Genomic DNA, 18,437 nt, shown 5'->3' on the forward strand with positions numbered 1-18,437 from the left:
GAGGCCAGAGGCCACCCCACCCAGGGCCCTCTGAAGGGAGGGGAGGCACAGAGCTATAGACAGGAGGAGCAGGGCTTCAGGAAAGGCTCTAACCCAGTGATCAACTCAGCCAGCTGGTAAATGGGGTTGGGGGCCAAGACCTGGGTAGAAGGAAGACCCAAGTGTCCACCCAGTACCCCCCACTCCACTCTGGGCCCCTGGCCAAGGGAAGCAGAGCGATGCTCTGAGAGCTGGTTAATCCTTGGGCTTGGAAGTATACCCACACAGTTGTGTATAAACAGTATTTTAATATTTGTATAAATAGACCACAGTATTACCAAAAACTGCAAGAACAGAGTGTGGAAAACAGATTTTCAAACCCGTGCACACAGCCTCCTGGCTGCACGTGACTGGCTCCCCGCCTCTCCCCTGGCCAGGGTCAAGTGCTGTGGGGAATGCTTGAAGGAAGAGAATACACCTCTTTAGGGGCATTTTGAACGTGAAACTGTGAGTGCAGCAGACTCACAGCTCCCCACCCCTGCTGCTGACCTCTTGATCTGTTACAAAAATAACGCCGGGGCGGTGGCTGGAGTCGCGGCGACTCTGAGGAGGGTGCCGAGCTGCTCTCGGGCCCAGACAGGCCGTCTGCCAGCAGTACCCCCGCTCCCCAGGTCTGCCGTGCAGGCTGGTGCAGAGTGCAGGCGGCAGCAGGCCGGTGCCCTATCTTTGCACGTGTCGGACAAAGGCCTGCACCAGCTGGATCAGAGGCTCCTGACTCTCAGGGCTGACCTTGGAGAGAGAGGTGGACTTGCCCTGCGGCGAGGGAAGGACGCCAGCAGCAGGGGAGCTGGGGGCTCCCCTGCGGAAGTAGCGGGAGAGGCTGGAGAGGAGAGTGCTCTACAAAAGAAAAAGCCCCTGATGAGGCCCTGTGGCCCCCCTCTCAGGGCAGCCCCAGGCACTGGGGGGCTGGGACCTCTGGGTCACCCTGGCAGGCAGGGCCCTCCACCCCTCCTACCAACTCTGAGCTGAGCTCCTGCTTCATCCGCTGCTTGTCCCGGGGGTGCACAGCCGGGTCCCGGAGGTAACGCATCGCCTGGGAGATGAGCAGGTAGAAGCAGTTCTCCATGGTGAACATCAGGAGCGACCTGGGGGTGGGGTGGGGGGAGGCGGGCGGATGTGGGCACTGCTGCAGAGCCCACGTGGGCCGTGTGCAGGAAGCGGGGATGCAGGAGAGCCGGCCCAAGACCACCCCAGCCCCCAACCAATGTCCAGAAGGAGGGCTTTCTCACTTCAGAGTTCTGGTCCCTTCCACTTGTGTGCTGAGCCCCACAGCCTGAGTGAGAGGCTCCTTTTTCTTGTCCAGCTGGAGGAAGAGAAACGGGGGTTTAAAAAAATAAGGTAGTAGTAACAACTCCAAGTCACTGAGACCTTCCCATCTCACAGGACCTAAGCTAGGTGATTTTATCAGTTACTCGTTAACTGTCACTAGTTCTTACAGGTCAGCTCAGGCTGGGTACACAGGCCCAAATTGGTGGTTAGGCAGTGGAAAGCTGGGAGGAAGGCTTAGGGTGAGGGGCCAGACAATACCCGACTCACCTCTCCAAGCATGTTCAGGGCCACATTCACGGTGGCCAGAAGGGTCCCGAAAGAGGGGGCCCCTTCGGAGTCAAAGGTGGGAGTGGTGAAGCTCAGGGCAAACAGGAAGCTGTATTCAGCAAGGTCCAGGGACTGCAAAGCAAGACAAGACTGATGGAGGGCGAGACCCCCAGGCACCTCTGGGTGCAGAGCGGAGCCCTGGTGGCCCAGTGGAGGCTGGGGCGCGGGGCAGAGTACCTGATCCAGCAGGACCTGGCAGACATCGGGGGTGAAGCGGCGCAGGGCGGCCAGGGTCCTGCTGAGGATCCTCAGGAGGCCGTACTGGACGGTGCGCAAGGCCCGCTGCTCCGAGGCCTCTGTGTCGGGAGCGGGCTGCTTGGAGGAGGAGCAGGAGAGGGCAGCCGGGGCAGCTGTGGGTGGCCGCTGAGCTCGGGGGCCGACGGCCGAGGGGATGCCCTCCCCATTTTTGTTCTGGCAGGGAGAGGGGAGACAACAGAGAGCTGGAGCTCGGAGGAGTTGGGGCGAGGCCGCCCGCGGTGGGCCGCGGCGGGGGGCTGGGTTACCTGCAGGTAGTGCTGCAGCATCTTGCGGCTGTGCAGGAGGGAGGTGCAGGCCTGGCACAGGTAGCCGAGGTTCACCTGCGGCGAACAGGGGAGGGTGAGGGGGGTCTGCGGGGCGGCCCCAGCCAGCTGACCAGACCCACCCAGCGGGGCGCGACCGGAAACCACGCCCTTCTCCCGCGTCCCCCGCACCTCCCTGCGTCCTCCAGGCCCAAACCCCACAGCCACCAAGCACGCTCAACCAGACTTGGGTCAATAGATGCCTGGACGGTTTCCAAAACCCAGCTAGATACCAAGTACGGTATGAAGTCCTAAGTAAATAAATTAGATGGGGACAGTTTCCCCTCTTATAGAAGAAGAAAATGGTGAGAAGTGACCTGGCCAAGGTCACACAACCACAGGCCTGACTCCAGAGCCTGTGCTCCTTCCCCGCCTGCTCCTCCAGCTGGTCCCGTCTCAGTCCTGCACTAAGGGATGTGAACCAGGCTCTATGCCACAGAGCCCAGGTTCTCGCCCTATAAGGCCGCCCTGTGCTATGGAGGCAAAACTTCGCTGCAGAGGAAGCAAGGTGAACCCAAGCCTGTGCTACCTAAGAAAACGGCCACGTCCAGCAACAGGCCTGCCCTTCACGCCCTGCCCGTTCTCCCTGAACCTGTCCCCAGACTCCCAAAAAGCTGGTCTCAGGCCCCACCTGGACATCCCGCATGAGCTGAGGCAGGTGGAAGTGCCACTCCTTCCTGAAGCTGGAGAGCTGCAGGAGGAAGCCCACAGTGTGGTCCGCCTCCTCCAGGCACGCCAGACTCTGCACCGTCCTCACAGCGTTGAGGCACTGGGGGGGACACAGGGAAGGGTGGGGTGACTCAGCCCTGCCACAGGAAGGGGAGTCCTGGGCCCACAAACGCGGAGGTGACGGCGTGACAGGTGGCTGGATGAAGAGGCTTCTGCCTGAGCTGATCCCAGACTGTTTCCCTTCCTCCGCGGGGCCTGTCGGCCAGCAGTCCTCCTGGCACCTCAGAAGTGGGGGCCCCCCCACGCAGCCCTGAGCCCGCGCCGCGGCGGCCCCACCTGTAAGGTCCGCTCCTGGTGAACCCCCACGAAGTCCAGCGCCTCAGTCAGGAAATTGTAGCGCAGGGTCTTGAGGAGCCGCTCCATCAGGGACATGGAGAGACGGTAGACACCAGGCCAAGAGGGGGCGTCCAGCGACTTCCGCGAGGCGCCGGGCGTCTGAGACACAAACGGCAGGCAGCATCACGGCACGGGCCCAGGAACCAGTTAACAGGGACCTTGGGGCTTCCCTGCAACCCAGCAGCTAAGGAAGCCTGGCTCCTTCCAGGAGAAAAGCTCCTGGAAGGGGCGCCAGCAGGGTCAGAGGGAGCCCAAGGTCAGGCGTTACACGGAAAGAGCACCAGATGGAGATACGAGAAGCCACAGCCCCAGGCTCAGGCTGGGCACTGACTGTGTGAGCTTCTCTGGCTAGCAGTCAGTGCCGGGCTGGGGAGGCCTCTGCATTCTCAGTGCCTGAACTAGGCCTCTCAAGAAAGCAACTTCTGGGCCCAGTGACAGCACCAAAGGGCCTGGGGAGGTGGGCCCCTGGCACTCACCTGCACTGTCCCGTTGCTGCTGAGCTGGTACACACTCAGGAGAGGCAAACAAATGCTCTGGGTGATGCCAGCTCCAGCCACGGCCGTGGCCCCCTGCGAGGAAAAGACGCAGGATGAAACGACGCTGTCGTTGCAGCCGCCCGCCCCGGGGCAGGGTGGGGGGCTCTCAAGCTGGGAGAACCCCGGGCGGCATCAGCACCCACCAGCACAAGCCCAGCCGCTCCTCCGCCTGCCGCCTACCTGCTGGGTGCGGGCCAGGGTGAGGAGCAGATGCAGCGCTGCCTCGGTGAAGTGCAGGTTCTGCTTCACGCGAAGGCTCACCTCCAGGGTGGTGAAGAGGGTCGGCAGGATGGGGAGCCGGCGGGTCACCTGCAGCCACGAGTCCCCGTCCTCATCCACCTCACACAACTCCTTGGCCAGGTGCAGGCCCAGGACACAGACCTGCTGGGCCCAGGGGCAGAGACAGTGAGAGGGAAGGAGGCAGCGCCGGGGAAGAAGGAGAGGAACAGGTCACCCACGCCACGTGGGGTCAAAGCGAGCTCCCCTCTAACTGTACAACTGCGCTCACCTCCTAAATGATCCCTCCTTCTCTCCAGATCCTCTCTACTCCGTTCTTCAGCCCAGTGGCTTTTCACACTTAATGGCCATGAGCCACCCAGAGTAACCCATACTGTGCTGCAGTATACGCATACTTACATGTTTTCATTAAAGAGTACCTACTTCTATTCCCTGCAAAACAAGGGATCGCAGGGAATCCTGCGATTTTCTTCTACATTTTATTCTACTTCATTTAGAAAATGCAGGTTATAATCAAATGAGCCAAGATCCATGAATAGGTCCTGACCCACAGCTTGAAAAACACTGTTCTATACTATTAATACATCTAGCAGGCTTTCTAACATACAAATCTCATCATTTTTCTCCCTAACTTAAAATCCTTACATGGTTTCCTGTTTCACTTAGCACCCAGAATAAAGATCCTGAAAAGGCTACTGGTCATCCAGCCCCCGGCTTTCCAGGCCTCAGTTGACCATGGCTCACACCACATGACTCTCTCCCACAGCTCAGCACATGCGGTTCTCGCCACCCAAATCCCCCTGCTCCCGTGGCCTGCCAGCTCTACCAATGCCCAGGTCACTGCTGAAAGGGTGCTTTCTCTCCGAATCCCTAGATGAGGTGAGAACCTCACAGGGCACACTCTGTGTTTCCCCTCTGCAACACTTGCCACAATGGAATTCTGACACATCTCTGCACAATCTGGTTTGTTAACTTTCCCTGTCAGGCTGTGACTGTGTTGTTCACTCACTACCCCGGGCCTGGCCCAGAGCAGGCAGCAGTTCACAACTGGGGATGCAAGTGGGCAGGACACACCGACTCCCAGGGCGCCCCCTCACCCCATCCCGCTGGTCCTTATGCCGGAGCCGGGAGCAGTCGTCAGTCTCCATGCTGTCCTTGTCCTCGGTGGCACTGCCCGCCGCCAGGCTGTGGCGGGTCTGGTCAAAAAGTGCGATCACCTCTTCCTGAAGGGTCTCGCAGACGTTCAGCACCAGCTGGGAGTACTGGGGGATGTCATTCACTGCAAAGGACACGGGAGGGGACTCTGTCACGCTGCCCAACTCGTTCGTCTGTCCCAGGCAGGCGACCCAACTCGTTCGTCTGTCCCAGGCAGGCGGCTGAGAGCATAGGGTGCTAAGAGGAAGTGCGTCAGCCAGTGGGAGGGGAGGAGACAAAGAGCTTTCATGAAGACCAGAGTCCCAGGACTGAAAACTCAAGCTTCAGAGGAACAACCCCAGCTCTGACGCAGAGGAAGCCTTGCCCCTCACTCCCTGCCCCCCTCACCTCTCATCTCCTTCATCTGCAGCACCGTGATGAACGCCGAGAACACCTTGGCCTTGGTCTTCTCCATGAGCTGCTGGTCTGCCTGCAGCACTCCCTCCAGGATCTCCGTCAGGGGCCCGAGAATTTCATCCACAGACCCTAACTCTCTGGACACAGCACAGAGTGGAGAGGGAGATGGAACACACCTCACAGAAAGACCACACACAGCCCCGCTCCCTTCAGGATGCCCGTGGGGCAGCACGCCTCTCATCAGAGGTCTGCTTAAGTCCCGAAACCCAAGGTGGGGCCGGTGAGGAGGGTGGGAGAAGCTGTCCCTCCTGGCCAGGCTCACCTCTTCCACTGCCGGAGGAGAATAAGCAGCAGGGTGCACATCATGGAGCCGAGGCGGAGGCAGTTCACGGAGGCAGGGACAAGGAGCTGAGGGGGAGATGGCATAATCAGCATCCTGGGGGCTGACGCCCTGGGAAGCTGGGAGCACTGTACACAGGCCCTTGCGGCCCCAAGCCTCTCTCTCCTGGCAGCGCGCTCACAGGGGTGGGCATGGGGAAGGGGCCAGGGGCTGGCCCAGCAGTAGCAGACTCTGCCTGGCACCACAGCCTTGGGTCACCTGAGTGATCTGACCACTTGCACGGCTACAAGCTTAGGAGCTGCTATTTGACTGCGGAGGCCATCTCCCTGGGAGGAACGGAAACTCTCCCAGACACACTTACTAACGCCTTGGTCCCCTCGAGCACGTCAAGAAAGAGCTGGCGACGCACTGCAGAGTCCGTCAGGTGCGTTATCTCCGCCTGCAAAGGGACAGGAAGGTCAGTGAGGAAAATTTCCCAAACTTCAGAAGCCAAGAAAGATGGGGTCCTCTGTCAGGCAACTGGTCACTGTCTCCTTGGTTAAAATGAGACTCAAGGGCCCTGATGTTTCTAGGTCCTGCTTAGCCATGGTCAGAACCAAGAAGCTCAGGTTCGTTCACCCCCTCCCCAAAAACATCCTTCCTCTGCTCAGACCTTTTGAGGCTTCCCAGTGCAACCCTTCTGGAAACACCAACCCCTCCACGAGGCCTGGGCAACCCTGAGGATCTGGTACCTGATTTTGGTATCATCCCCACTGTGCTCACTCAACTGGCCAACCCTACTGGCCCCCTTCCACCTCTGTGAAAAGGCTCAGCTCTTCCCACTTCTGGGCCTCTGCACTGTGACTCTGACTGCCCAGAGCATCATCTAGAAGCCTCCTCGCACACTCAGGCCTCAGTGTGAACAGTACTTCCTTAGAGGGCCTCCTGACTACTCCTACCCTCCTTTAGCATTCCCTACCATAGCATCCGAGTTATTTCCTTCACCGTGAAATATCATAATCCCGAACTATATTCCTTTGTAAATTTGTTTACAATGTGCTTCTCTCATGGGCCACCCCACAAGAGATCAAAGACCGTATCTGTCTTATTCACTGCTGTATCCCAATGCCTGGCATACAGTAAGCATTCCATTAATATCCATTAAATGGATGAAAAGATGATCAATATCCTAGACAAAACCAAAACAGGTTTCCTAGGGGAAAAGATGTTGGTGGGATTTTCAGAGCTGCAAATCAAGAACTGCTGCCCTGTTTAGACCTAAAAGGTGACACATAAATTCCCCAGAGACGACTGAGCCTTTTGGTGTGTCTATAGTATCAGGGGTCCAAAACCACCATGTCACAGCCCACCTCCAAGGTGTGGACAGTCAGGCACTAGAGAACAAGTCGTGGAAGATATAAGAGTGTGCCTGGAACAAAGGGTATCTGTTAAGCTGAAGTTATAAAGTCAAGATCCTAATTTGGATTCCCTAGGGCAAAGCACGTCAATATCAAGTCCTTACTATACAGCAAGATGTTGTCAAAGCACACACAAAAGAAAAGCCAAGGAAAAATGCAAATTCTTCCCAAACATCAATGCGCTAAAAACCAATGCTCTGTAGACACACTGCAGAGACAATGGCCTCTGTTCTTTTTCTAAGAACACCAAGGAATACAGTTTCTAGAACCAACAAAAACCACTGTTCTCTAGAGGGTGCTGCTGCAGCCATTATAGCTACCTGCTGACCAGTCAACAAATATATTTACCCAGCGTCCCCAGGGCACACAGTTGAGAGGCAATTATCCATGTGCACAAGAGGTGGATGACGGAAGGGGTCCCCAAGACCTCGCTAGGTCCACAAAGTTAGCTACAGGAGGCTTTTATGAACATCTGAAGGGATTTAAATAATGCCTTCTCTGCACTTTCCTTAAGGGCCCCTTGCTGGCCAAAAAGCCTTCAAGCACCCCACATTTGGCACAGAACCTGTTACATTTTAGCTCTTAGAGAAAAACCGTGATCATTCTTTAGCCCAAGGGGCTGTATCTGCTAAGCATCCCAGCATATCATTGCTAGGATACCAAAGCCAAAACTCGCCCCAGGAGGTTCTTACGTGACTGGTGGCGATGATGAGAAACATCCTCCAGGCGGAGACCAGCATCTGACACTCCACCAGGGAGGTGCAGCTGCTGCCCTCGGTGTCGGCCATGTGAGCTGCCAAGGACTTGACGTACCCCGACCAGTAGGCAAAGCGCTTCTCGCTGGAAAATTTCTTGAGTGTATCTTTTAATGACTGGTCTAATGAGCCCCTAGGGTGTCGGGAAAAAAATAAGACCTACAGTTAGGTTTGAAAAGCAGATGGGAGTGTGATGGGCACTGACCCTTGTTGAGGCAGAGAAAGCAACCTCACATGGGCTTAAAGGCAGACGGCTCCGGATCAGCTCCAGTGTGTGGGGCTCACACTTCTTGCTCAACATAATGGGTTAGGCTGAGGCCTTTTCCAGGGTTCCTTCTCCATAAAATCCCGAGCACAAGGAGTTTGCTTCACAATCACTCTTTCTGACAATCATAAATGCCATCAATGGACTGGCCAGGGACATGGATCGGTGGCCCTCCAGAAATGGCTCCAAACCAGCTCTCTCCTCTGCCTGGGATCATACAGCCATGCCCTCAGCAGTAGACTCCATGGGTCCCCCCGCCACAAACCTCTGATTAAAGTCTCAAAAGGGGAAAGGACTCACTTAACTACATAGTATATCTCCAAGCAAATTATCTTCATGATTAGGGCACAGGTTTCCAGGATGCTGGGCTGCAGAGGGGGAGAGCACAGAGTCGTGAGAACCTCTCCCCTGGGGCCCCTCCCTCCCATGTGGGACAGAGCAGGGACCGGCACTAGCAAACAAGCAAGCACGTTCCCTAGCGAGTGGGCATCTAACTTGCAAGAGCAGAAGTGTCAGGTCCACAATGTCTCCAAGTGAGTGGGGACCAGAGAGCCACCAAGAGAGCAGGGCATGCCACCCTCCTTCCCAAAAGCAAGACCTCAAAGGAGAGGAGACAGATGCTTCTCTGAGAAAGAAGTTTCAGGTGAAGAAAACGTGCTGGTCGTTTATAGTCAGATGGGGGTAGACATTTTCCACAGCCCAGTCTCAGCCCAGCCTTCACTCCCAGGGCCTCTCCGCCACTGTCCCTCCTTTCACCACTCACCTCAGATGTTTCCGAGGGAGGAGAAAGTGTACCAAATAGCGGACTCGTTAGATTCTCCCAAAACTTGGGTCTGAAAAGAAAATACATGTCAGAAATCACACTTTCTCTCACACAGCCCTTTTCCTCCTCTTTCCACCTCCCCTTGGTGGTCACCTCTCCACAGTTTCTCAGTTCCAACCCTAACATCTGCGGCACAGGTCACCTGTTCCTATCATAACACATAAACAGAAAGGGGTTCCATGGACAAAACAGGGACCCAGAGTAAAGCGTGTTCCATTCAGTTAAACGGCTCGAGCAAGTCACCCTCATCTGACTCTACTGTTCCTTGTGAACAATGGCTTTGGGGGTTGGCAGAAAGCGGGAACTTGAAAGGTGGGAACTCTAAGGTAAACACATCAGCGTAAAGATTACACCTGCTGGGTCAGTTTTAAAAAGAGAGTAACTCCCACACAATGATGCAAGCATGAAGCACCTTTAAGCATGACCTCTCACAACCAACCTCCCAGAATGACTGGCCCCTCATCTTACAGATAAGGACACGCACTCCGGAGACGAAGTTATTTCTGGAGTCAGACTCACTTGGTTCTGAGGACCAGCATGGCACTGTCCCGCCGGTCCTGCCACAGGGCGTGCAAAAAGGCGATGGCCGCCCGGTGCAGCAGGGGGGGGCACCAATAGCGGTCCTGCTGCTGGGAACTGATCAGCTCCAGCACCGCGTGGAGACAGCTCCACACCCCGAGGCTGAATTCCTGCAGAGGGACAGTGAGAGCTCAGGCCCACAGCTTCCGCCCACAGCCAGACCCGCGGAGTCCAGCACCCACCTCCCAGAGGGCCATTTCCCAGCTTCAACCAAGGTGCAGGCTCACCTTGGAGCCATCACTGCCATCCTTCACCTCCAGATTCAGAAATAGTTCAATGAGGCCTGGCTGCGTCTCTACGGCAACCGTGAGGAATTCCAGAATCATGACTTTGATGCGCATATCCTCAATCTTGCTCTGCAGTCGGGTCAGGAAGGCATCTCGGATGGCAGCTGCATCACTGCCCAGGCAGGCATACACTGACATGGGGGCCACCTGGGGGAGACCGGGACACACAGGTAGAGCTCCACCTCCAGAAAAACCGCAACAGGCTGAAGAACTCTTGGGAATTGCCAGAGAGGGCAACGTCCAGATGGACAGGTCTGGCGGAAAGGGACATCACACCAAACTACAGCAAAAGGTGCACCATGATTCCCAGAGAAAATAGTAATCAACATAAAAAGATGCATAACCTCTCTACGGTTAAATAAACGTAAAGATTTTTTTAAAAAGATAACACTGATTTGCCTATTAGATTAGCAAAGATTAAAAAACTGGTGAAGTCACTGCAGCAAGGATACAAGACTTAGGTTTTAGGAGTATAAACTATTACATCCTTTCTGGAGGCTAATTTCAAAATATCTAATAAAAATTTAAATGTTCGTTAACATCTAACTAACATCTAACTAATTTTTATGAATTGTAAACAAAAGTTTACAGAGTTCTGTGGATAGGAATGTTCACTACAGCACTATTTAACAGTAAGACAGAAAATAGCCTAAATAAGTTAGGACCCATCCATGCTATGGCATACCATACAAGCATCAGAGAATGAGGTGGATCCCAATGTGCCCACATGGCAAGGCTGCAGGATATGGTGTTAAGTGAAGAAAGCTAGTCACAAAACAGTATGTATTGTGGAATTCTGCTTTTGAAAAGAACAAAAGCTCACACTAAACATCCTTTAATATATAAGCATGGATAATAACAAACCTGGAGCAATGCGTACCAATCTGTTCACAGGAATTCTTAGAATAAGGAGATATTAGAGGAGACCTTAATTTTCTGTAAAAGTTTATCTGTAACATTTAAATAAATATTTTAAAATGAGTATGTATGTCTTTTATAATCAGGAAAAAAAAAGTGTGTGAGTGAGTGTATGTCTATGGCTACATCACTTTAAAAGTCCAAGTCAGTTACATCTCTTAGAAGAAAGACTGTTCTCAAGCACAAAGTCAGTTTTCTGGGGCCTTGACTTATTAGGTGGGATCCTACCGTGGCCAGACGTTTTAGCAGCTGGATGGCAAGACGAGGCAGAGCTGGGTCGTGTTTGTGATAGATGTATTTGGCAAGAACAGCAATAAGGTTGTTCCCATGGGCACCTGAAGAAGTACAGGAAATAGTTCAGACACCAAAGTTTGCCTAATTCAAGATCTTAGGAGAGGTTTCTGTTCAGAAAGCTCACATACATGAAGGAATTTACTCTCGACTACTTGGAGGGCCCAAGCAATGCAGGTGGCCCTGTCATTCTCTTTCTTCGGTAGCCAAGGAGACAGGCAGGATTGGGGATAAATAGCTCAATCCAATACATTACAAGCAGAATTAGATATTTTTTAAAAAATAGTCTTTTAACAAACAGGTTAGAAAAAAGACATCACATTATATATAACATGGCACTAAATGCAAAAAATCATAAAAATCCCCAAATGATATAGCTAGAAAAAGGTCATAGATGTTGTCCAAATGCCTACTTGAAAATGAGGAAACCGGGTTCCAAAGAGATTAAATGAGTAGTTTAAAGCCAAAGAGTAATAACAGTCAACACTAACTAGGTACCAAGTTTTACAGGTAGTAATTGAAAGTTCATTATGATCTTACAAGGTAGATACTGCAACTATCCCCATTTTATAGACGAGAAATCTGAGGCACAGTTGTTAAAATAAGGTGACCAAGGTCAAAGCTGGTTGGAGCCAGAATTTTAACCAAGATACCCTGAACATGTATTCTTTACTATTATTCTATCACCACTAGGAGGCAGACATCAAGTATAATACAGTCATTTCTAACTCCAGCTGGCGATCATTACCAAATTTCCTCAAAGAGTTCATCAGAAAATACTGTTGACCTAAAACACAGCCTGCAGTATGTATTTATGGGCAGAAATGCTGCTGATTAGAAGAAAAATACATACCATGCTGTGTGAGAGCCTGTTCCAGAGGGGACACCACATTAGAAGGCGGTTTCAGCCGGATGACATTGTTGGTGACGGAGAATGCCAGTTTCACTGTCTTGATCAGCAGCTGGCCCTGGCCCTGGCCCTCTGCCCCATCGCTAGGGTGCCAAATGGAAACCAAAGTTAATTCAGACAACATGACTTCATTCGCAACACATGTGCTTTCATGAATTAGATTCCAACAACAATCCCAGAATTCAACAGCTTCTTTTAGAGGCCCCAGTCCAAACTAAGAGAGAGGAGGCAGAATCAACTCCCTTTGCTATGTGCCAGTCTACACAGCAGCTAGTAGGTTATACAAAGGCTACATCCTAGGAAGAACAAGACTGTCTTTCTTAAACTCCAGTTTTTACAACATGCAGGCACGATAAAGATACACGGGGGAAAGTGGACAGGAAGGCCTACCTGCGGGGCTGAGCAGCCATGACCATGTCGATGGTGTCCACACCGATGCCCATGATATTGATCACTGTCTGTCCTGCTTCCGTGTAGGCCAAGCTGCAGATGCAGAGAGACTGCAGGCTGGGGGTGTGACTGGAAGACAGACACTTTCCGAGTTACCGGGGAGCCATCAAATTTATTACTAGAAGTAAAGGATATTGTCCTAATCTAACCAACTGGACATCAGTGATACAAATCAGCTCTCTGCCAGAGGAAGCCACTCTGATTCCTTTCCTTAAACAGACCCTGAGAAACCATCTAAATATCCATCGATTAATGAAAATGCTTACTGAAACGAATCACCATTAATCCATAGAGTGGAATGCATGGAACCACTAAAACAAGACAGATCTGTATGTAGTGGCATGGAAATACAGTTACAAAAGATTAAGTACAAGCAGAGGAAAAAAAACCTAGAAGATACATGTTAACTTGTTAATAGCCATCTCTGGGAAATAGGTTTATGAAGGCCATCTTGCCCTATTTCTCTATGAACATACACAGCTTTTGTAAAGATCATATAAAGCACGTGTATAATTTCACTGGGAACAACCTTGTTTCCACTTCATTTGCTCTTCTCTCTTCAGAGGGATAAAGGAGAAAAAGGCTGGTGGAAAGCAAATCAGAACCCCAAGAACACTGAACTCTGGGCCCAACCAAACTGAGTTCTCTGGAAGAACGAGCCAGCTGTGCACAGCAGAAGCCCGAGTCTTCCCTTGCTGAGTGGCAGCATCTCAAAGTACCAAGCACTAGAAATCTCCCCTCCTACCTGCTGTGCAGGTCTGTCTCATGGCACAGGTTCAGTATTGAATGAATCAGCTCCAGGATCAGGCAACCTGGACTCCAGAAAAGACATAGGAGTGATGTGACCTCGTGTAATGACCCTTATCCCAAGAAAGAAAGATGTCCAGGGAGCCTCCCATCTTTGCTGCCCACGTTCTCCTTACCAATCTGTTCTCTCACACCATGGGAGTTGTAGCGCCACTTGTGGTAACTTGGCAGCATCTCCTTCAGCACAAACATGACACAAGGCACCAGCCCTTGGCTCTGGGTACTACCAAGCTGCCCCTATAAGAAACCTTGCCGTGAGGGCATATGCCACTTAAGGATAAGTCACTTTATCACTAGAGATTTGACTCCAAGACCACAGATCCAACAGAAATCTGGGCAAACCTTGGCTATGGGGGGGGGGGGGGGGGCAAAAAACAACAAACATCAGAATACTCTAGTTCAACTGAATCCAAGTCATAGGCTTCCCTAGAATAGAGAAAGGGACTAAAAAGACAATGTGACAGTATCATAAAAGGCACTTACAAGAAAGAGAAAGATGAAGGCTAAACCTGAGCAGGAGAGAGGTCCATCTTAAACACAGAGGATACAAGATTGTTGACAATGGAAAAATCCAGGTTTACTGTCATGATCACCAAACATCCTCTAAATTCTATCCCATCACTCAAATATCAGAAAGGAGATCTGATATTCAAAATTCTTTGTCCTAATATTACTTGTTACCGTCAGCTTCCTTATCTTAAAAGTGATATTTCTTTATATAAACATATCTACTTCCCTATCTCTACACAGAACCGTTTCTGTTTAAGCGTTCATTGACTGATTCTTGCAAGCAGCACACATGCTGAGCATTCTCAACTCCGTGAGGTAGAGATCATTTATCTCACCAGTTCAGAGAGGTGCTAAGAAATTTAATACTTGTCCAAGGTCATACAGCTATTCAGTGGTCAACCTGAAAGGTAAACCTAATTTTGACCCCCAAATCCATGCTACACAAGTATTTTTCAACCAGAGCTGTGATTCATTACTGGACTGTGAGATCAGCTTGTCAGAAAACATCAGAGCGCACCTTGCATAGGACAAGCTGTATCACACTGTGCAACTACACTTTCTGTGTGCTTAGTCGCTCAGTCGTTTCCGATTCTTGCGACCCCATAGACTATAGCCTGCTAGGCTCCTCTGTCCATGGGATTCTCCAGGCAAGAATGCTGGAGTGGGTTGCCGTTCACTTCTCCAGGGGATCTTCCCAACCCAGGAATCAAACCTGGGTCTTCTGCATCGCAGGCAGATTCTTTATTGACTAAGCGATGCGGGAAGCCCCAACTCCACTTTAGAGGTAAACATATGATGTAAATCCTGGGACATGATGAAATGTATACATATTACCCTGGGCTTTGTCAGAAATAATGTCATGAAGTCACTGCATTATGCTGTACGGACTCTGATTATTAAATAAGTTAACAAAGATGAAGCATCTACTATAAAGTCACACCACAGTCAGGACACAGAGACTGCTATCACTGTAACTTCAGGACAACTGTTAAACGCCTGCAAACAAATGACTACAGTAGCAGGATATAGGAAAACTATTTCAGATGCTTCTATCTGATGAGATCTTACCTTGACAAGAGTGGTGATCAAGCGCAGAAAGGCAATAGTGACCCCATACTCGCCCTGGGGCTGTTCACTATTCATCAAGAGGTTTCCATACCCACCAGCATTCATCCCCTCAGCACTGGGAAAAAACAGAGGAACAAAGGGGAAAAAACAATAGGAGGCTTTCAATAAAAACTATAATCTCAATTTCAATAAACTATAATAATTCCTGTTATTGTCTCAATGACTTGGGCATAAAATGGAAAAGCTCTGCAAAGGCTACTTATTAACCAGGGGAAGCATTAAGGACTTTACTGATATACAATCTCTAAAGTGAAAAATCAAATAAACATGAAGCAAGCATGTTTGCTTTATAAGCAAGAGAGAGCAAGGAGAGAATGCTCAGGTAGTAAGATGGAGCCTGTGTATTAATAACTGGTCCATCAGCAAGCTTGCATGGCCATGAAACACAGAAAAGTAGAGTGACCTCTGAGGGGAAGTTGAGCCTCTGGATCCAGACACCCCTGGATTCTCTAGACTAGAAAGTTAACTTCCACATGTCTAAGGTGGTTGCTGTTGGGTGAGAAATACCTCTCTCCCTCAGCTTTAAAGACTGTGAGCCATCAGTGCTCACCTAAGGAAAGAGCCTCTGTGCCCCAAGTCCCATCACCTCCTTCGCCTCATCCTGACTCATTTCTGGTGAGAGGACTGAAAAGGCAAGCAGCAGAATACACAGGCACAGAGAAGACCTTTAAAACCAATGAAGCTAGCTGAGATCTGAAATGTAAGTGACACTCCCCGGGAGTACACTCTACCCCAAGACTTGGCTCACCTGATCATCTGACTCATGTTGGAGACCTGGTGAGCCACGAAAGGCAAGAAGCCTGTGTGAAGAAGATCAGTCCAGACCTGGGGAGGGAAAAGAAGAGTCGAGTGTCTGTGGTGGGTCTTCAGCTATACGCTGCAAGTGACATTTTTTGGCTGTTAGGAAGACTGTGTCTCACCTTTGCTGGGTTCCGGGCAGCCAAAACGGTCAAGCAATTGACACAAGAAGCAATGACATCCACAGGTGGGGAGATCACTGTCGTTAACCTGGTTGGAGAACAACGCACTGTACTCAGTAAAATGAATACAATGACTTGTTCCATCACAAACATTTTCCAGTCCTCTCTCCCCAGGTCCCTCCTGGCAGCAGGGAATGAAAACAGGAAATCCCTCTGCAGTGGACAGACATCACACCAGGGCTTCCCACTGTGGGCTGCGTGCAGCCTCTGACCCAGTGGGAGGGACCAGATACTGACCTTTGCAGCAGCATGTAGATGCGGGACGTGATGGGCAGGAGGCAGTCTGCTATTGACAGGTCTGTACTGATGACCTTATGGACGAGGTCGATGATGGGTTTGACCCGCTGGCAATGCTGAATCACATCTGGGGGGGAAAAGTTGTGATCTCAATGAAAACAACTCCTTTAAGATCACTGAATAGTCTCTGAGACCCAGATAAATGATGCTAATCACAACCTCGAAGGTTCTGAATCTTATCTTGAAAGTCTCTGTCTTCCAAATCCTCTAACCATGTCCGTTTCTCTTCCCACAGCGACCGCTCTCCGAGCTGAGCTCACCTGCAGTGGAGACGACATGCAGCAGCATCTCAATCTCGCAGGTGAAGAGGGTCCAGCTGCTGTAGGAGTACTCCCAGCGCACCAGGTAGGCCCTGTCGTCCAGCACCACTTGGCCCACAGTGCCCTGAGGTATGCGAAGGTTGGTCTGACCCCCTAAAGAAGAAAGAGAAATTATCTAATAGGAAGAGGAGATTCCCATGACAGACGGCTATGTCTAATCCCACAGAGATGTACAGACTCTCTTATTAGTACCCACTATTGTTATAGCTTTTTGCATTAAAAAGAAACAAAAACAAAAACTCTCACTGTCATAGGGGAAGTGAGTCTTCCCATGTGTCTGAAAAACAATCGAGTGCAGAGTGGTTCTCCACTCACATGATGACTATAGGAAGACCACCTTAGAGGACAGCAGGTGCCTGGGTCACCGGGTAAGTCACTAAGGATGCAGACACTACAAGAGTAAGGCTGTGCCTTCCACATTTTCTTCCTTGAGCACGTGGAATATACAAGAGCTTACAACTATTAAGAGGCTACTCTAACACGCTGCCAGCAGGAAAGGAAATTGCTGTTTTTCTACAACTTAATTCGACACAATCCATTCAAAAATTTTCTACAACTTTTCTCAAGTTGTGGTAAAAAAAAAATACATAAAATTTACCATTTTAACATTTCTAAGTTGTCAGGCCAGTGGCATTACATACATTCACATGGTTACCTTCACTACCATCAACTCAAAAATCTGTTTTTATCATGCAAATCTGAAATTCTGCACCCATTAACCTGTAATCTCCATTATCCCAGCCCCCAGCCCCTGTCAACCACCATTCTGTGTTCTGTCACTATAAATCTAACTACTCTAAGTACCTCGTATGCATTAAATCATACAGTATTTATCCTTTCTGGACTCTTCTACTTCCTTTAGTATCATGTTTTCAAGGTTCACCCATGTTATATATAGCACGTGTCAGAATTCCTTTTCTCGTTAAGGCTGAATAATATTCCAAATTTTGGCTCGTAAGAAAACTTGGTGTCTTACCTACATATACTGCATTTTAGAAAATCCATTTCATCTGTCAGTGGACATGTATTTAAAATTTTTATTGCATATACCCTTTCACCCAGCAATCCCACTTTAGGGATACTATGTACTAAAAAGTAAAAGCACCAGGATATAAAGGTGTATGTCCCCAGAGAAGCACTGTTTGTAGTGGCAAAAACCTGACATAGCCTAAATGTCCTCTAAAAGGTGAAAGATAAAAAAATATGAAACATCAAGAATAATTATACAGTTATTAAAAAGAATGAGTCAGATCTACATGTAATAAAATCAATTTGCAGAATGAATCTGTGAGAGAATACAGCAATGTGTAAAAGGACACACACCAAACTCATAACATTAATTACCCAATAGAGACAGGTCTGAACAGAGATTTGAACTTTTTAAATGTAGCTCTGCATTGTTTCCCTTGTTATAATGAACAAGCATTATTTTTGAAGTAAAACAATCAAATGATGTAAAACAGTAAGAAACCAATAATTTATCAGCAAATCAACAACCATAGTGGAGGAGAGGATCCACTTTAAAGGCACCTGCCATGAAATATTAAAATGGCAGTAAGGTCAACACAGACGCCGTGGAAGAGGCTACTGAGCCAGGGTCGTCTGTCTCTCTCACCTAGAGGGTAAAGGAGTTTGGGTGTTTGCCTCCGCCAAAGAGTTCCATCTTCATGGGAGATCACATCATGGGGTTTGTGTTTATAGAGTTCATTGTAGAAAGACATCTTATCCAAGAAACTATATACCTGCCAAAACACAGGAAAAAAAAACAAAGAGCTACACATTTACTGAGGGACATT

At 50.1% G+C, this 18,437-nt stretch overlaps 1 protein-coding gene across 2 annotated transcripts in view; it reads right to left on the reverse strand.

Moving 5' to 3' along the window:
* Positions 1-267: 267 nt before the first annotated feature.
* Positions 268-18,437, reverse strand: part of NUP188 (nucleoporin 188) — a 42,142-nt gene continuing 23,972 nt past the window's right edge. Inside the window, exons 15-44 of one of the 2 annotated variants that reach the window (XM_043916645.1) lie at positions 18,257-18,383; positions 16,582-16,734; positions 16,262-16,388; positions 15,965-16,052; positions 15,793-15,869; positions 14,985-15,099; positions 13,523-13,643; positions 13,345-13,411; positions 12,540-12,668; positions 12,093-12,232; positions 11,177-11,283; positions 9,971-10,177; positions 9,684-9,853; positions 9,105-9,174; positions 8,642-8,709; positions 8,014-8,209; positions 6,286-6,363; positions 5,907-5,992; positions 5,576-5,721; positions 5,131-5,312; positions 3,977-4,180; positions 3,737-3,829; positions 3,201-3,359; positions 2,827-2,964; positions 2,139-2,213; positions 1,813-2,046; positions 1,576-1,707; positions 1,269-1,342; positions 995-1,124; positions 268-876 (exon numbers count right to left, since the gene is read on the reverse strand). In XM_043916645.1, the coding sequence (XP_043772580.1) occupies positions 700-876; positions 995-1,124; positions 1,269-1,342; positions 1,576-1,707; positions 1,813-2,046; positions 2,139-2,213; positions 2,827-2,964; positions 3,201-3,359; positions 3,737-3,829; positions 3,977-4,180; positions 5,131-5,312; positions 5,576-5,721; positions 5,907-5,992; positions 6,286-6,363; positions 8,014-8,209; positions 8,642-8,709; positions 9,105-9,174; positions 9,684-9,853; positions 9,971-10,177; positions 11,177-11,283; positions 12,093-12,232; positions 12,540-12,668; positions 13,345-13,411; positions 13,523-13,643; positions 14,985-15,099; positions 15,793-15,869; positions 15,965-16,052; positions 16,262-16,388; positions 16,582-16,734; positions 18,257-18,383 (3,870 nt within the window). In that variant the 3' untranslated portion in view covers positions 268-699. The remainder of the gene's footprint in view (positions 877-994; positions 1,125-1,268; positions 1,343-1,575; positions 1,708-1,812; positions 2,047-2,138; positions 2,214-2,826; positions 2,965-3,200; positions 3,360-3,736; positions 3,830-3,976; positions 4,181-5,130; positions 5,313-5,575; positions 5,722-5,906; positions 5,993-6,285; positions 6,364-8,013; positions 8,210-8,641; positions 8,710-9,104; positions 9,175-9,683; positions 9,854-9,970; positions 10,178-11,176; positions 11,284-12,092; positions 12,233-12,539; positions 12,669-13,344; positions 13,412-13,522; positions 13,644-14,984; positions 15,100-15,792; positions 15,870-15,964; positions 16,053-16,261; positions 16,389-16,581; positions 16,735-18,256; positions 18,384-18,437) is intronic. The other variant, XM_043916646.1, reaches the window with a different exon arrangement.

This window comes from Cervus elaphus, chromosome 11 (genome assembly GCF_910594005.1).
Source record: "Cervus elaphus chromosome 11, mCerEla1.1, whole genome shotgun sequence".
NCBI lineage: Eukaryota > Metazoa > Chordata > Mammalia > Artiodactyla > Cervidae > Cervus > Cervus elaphus.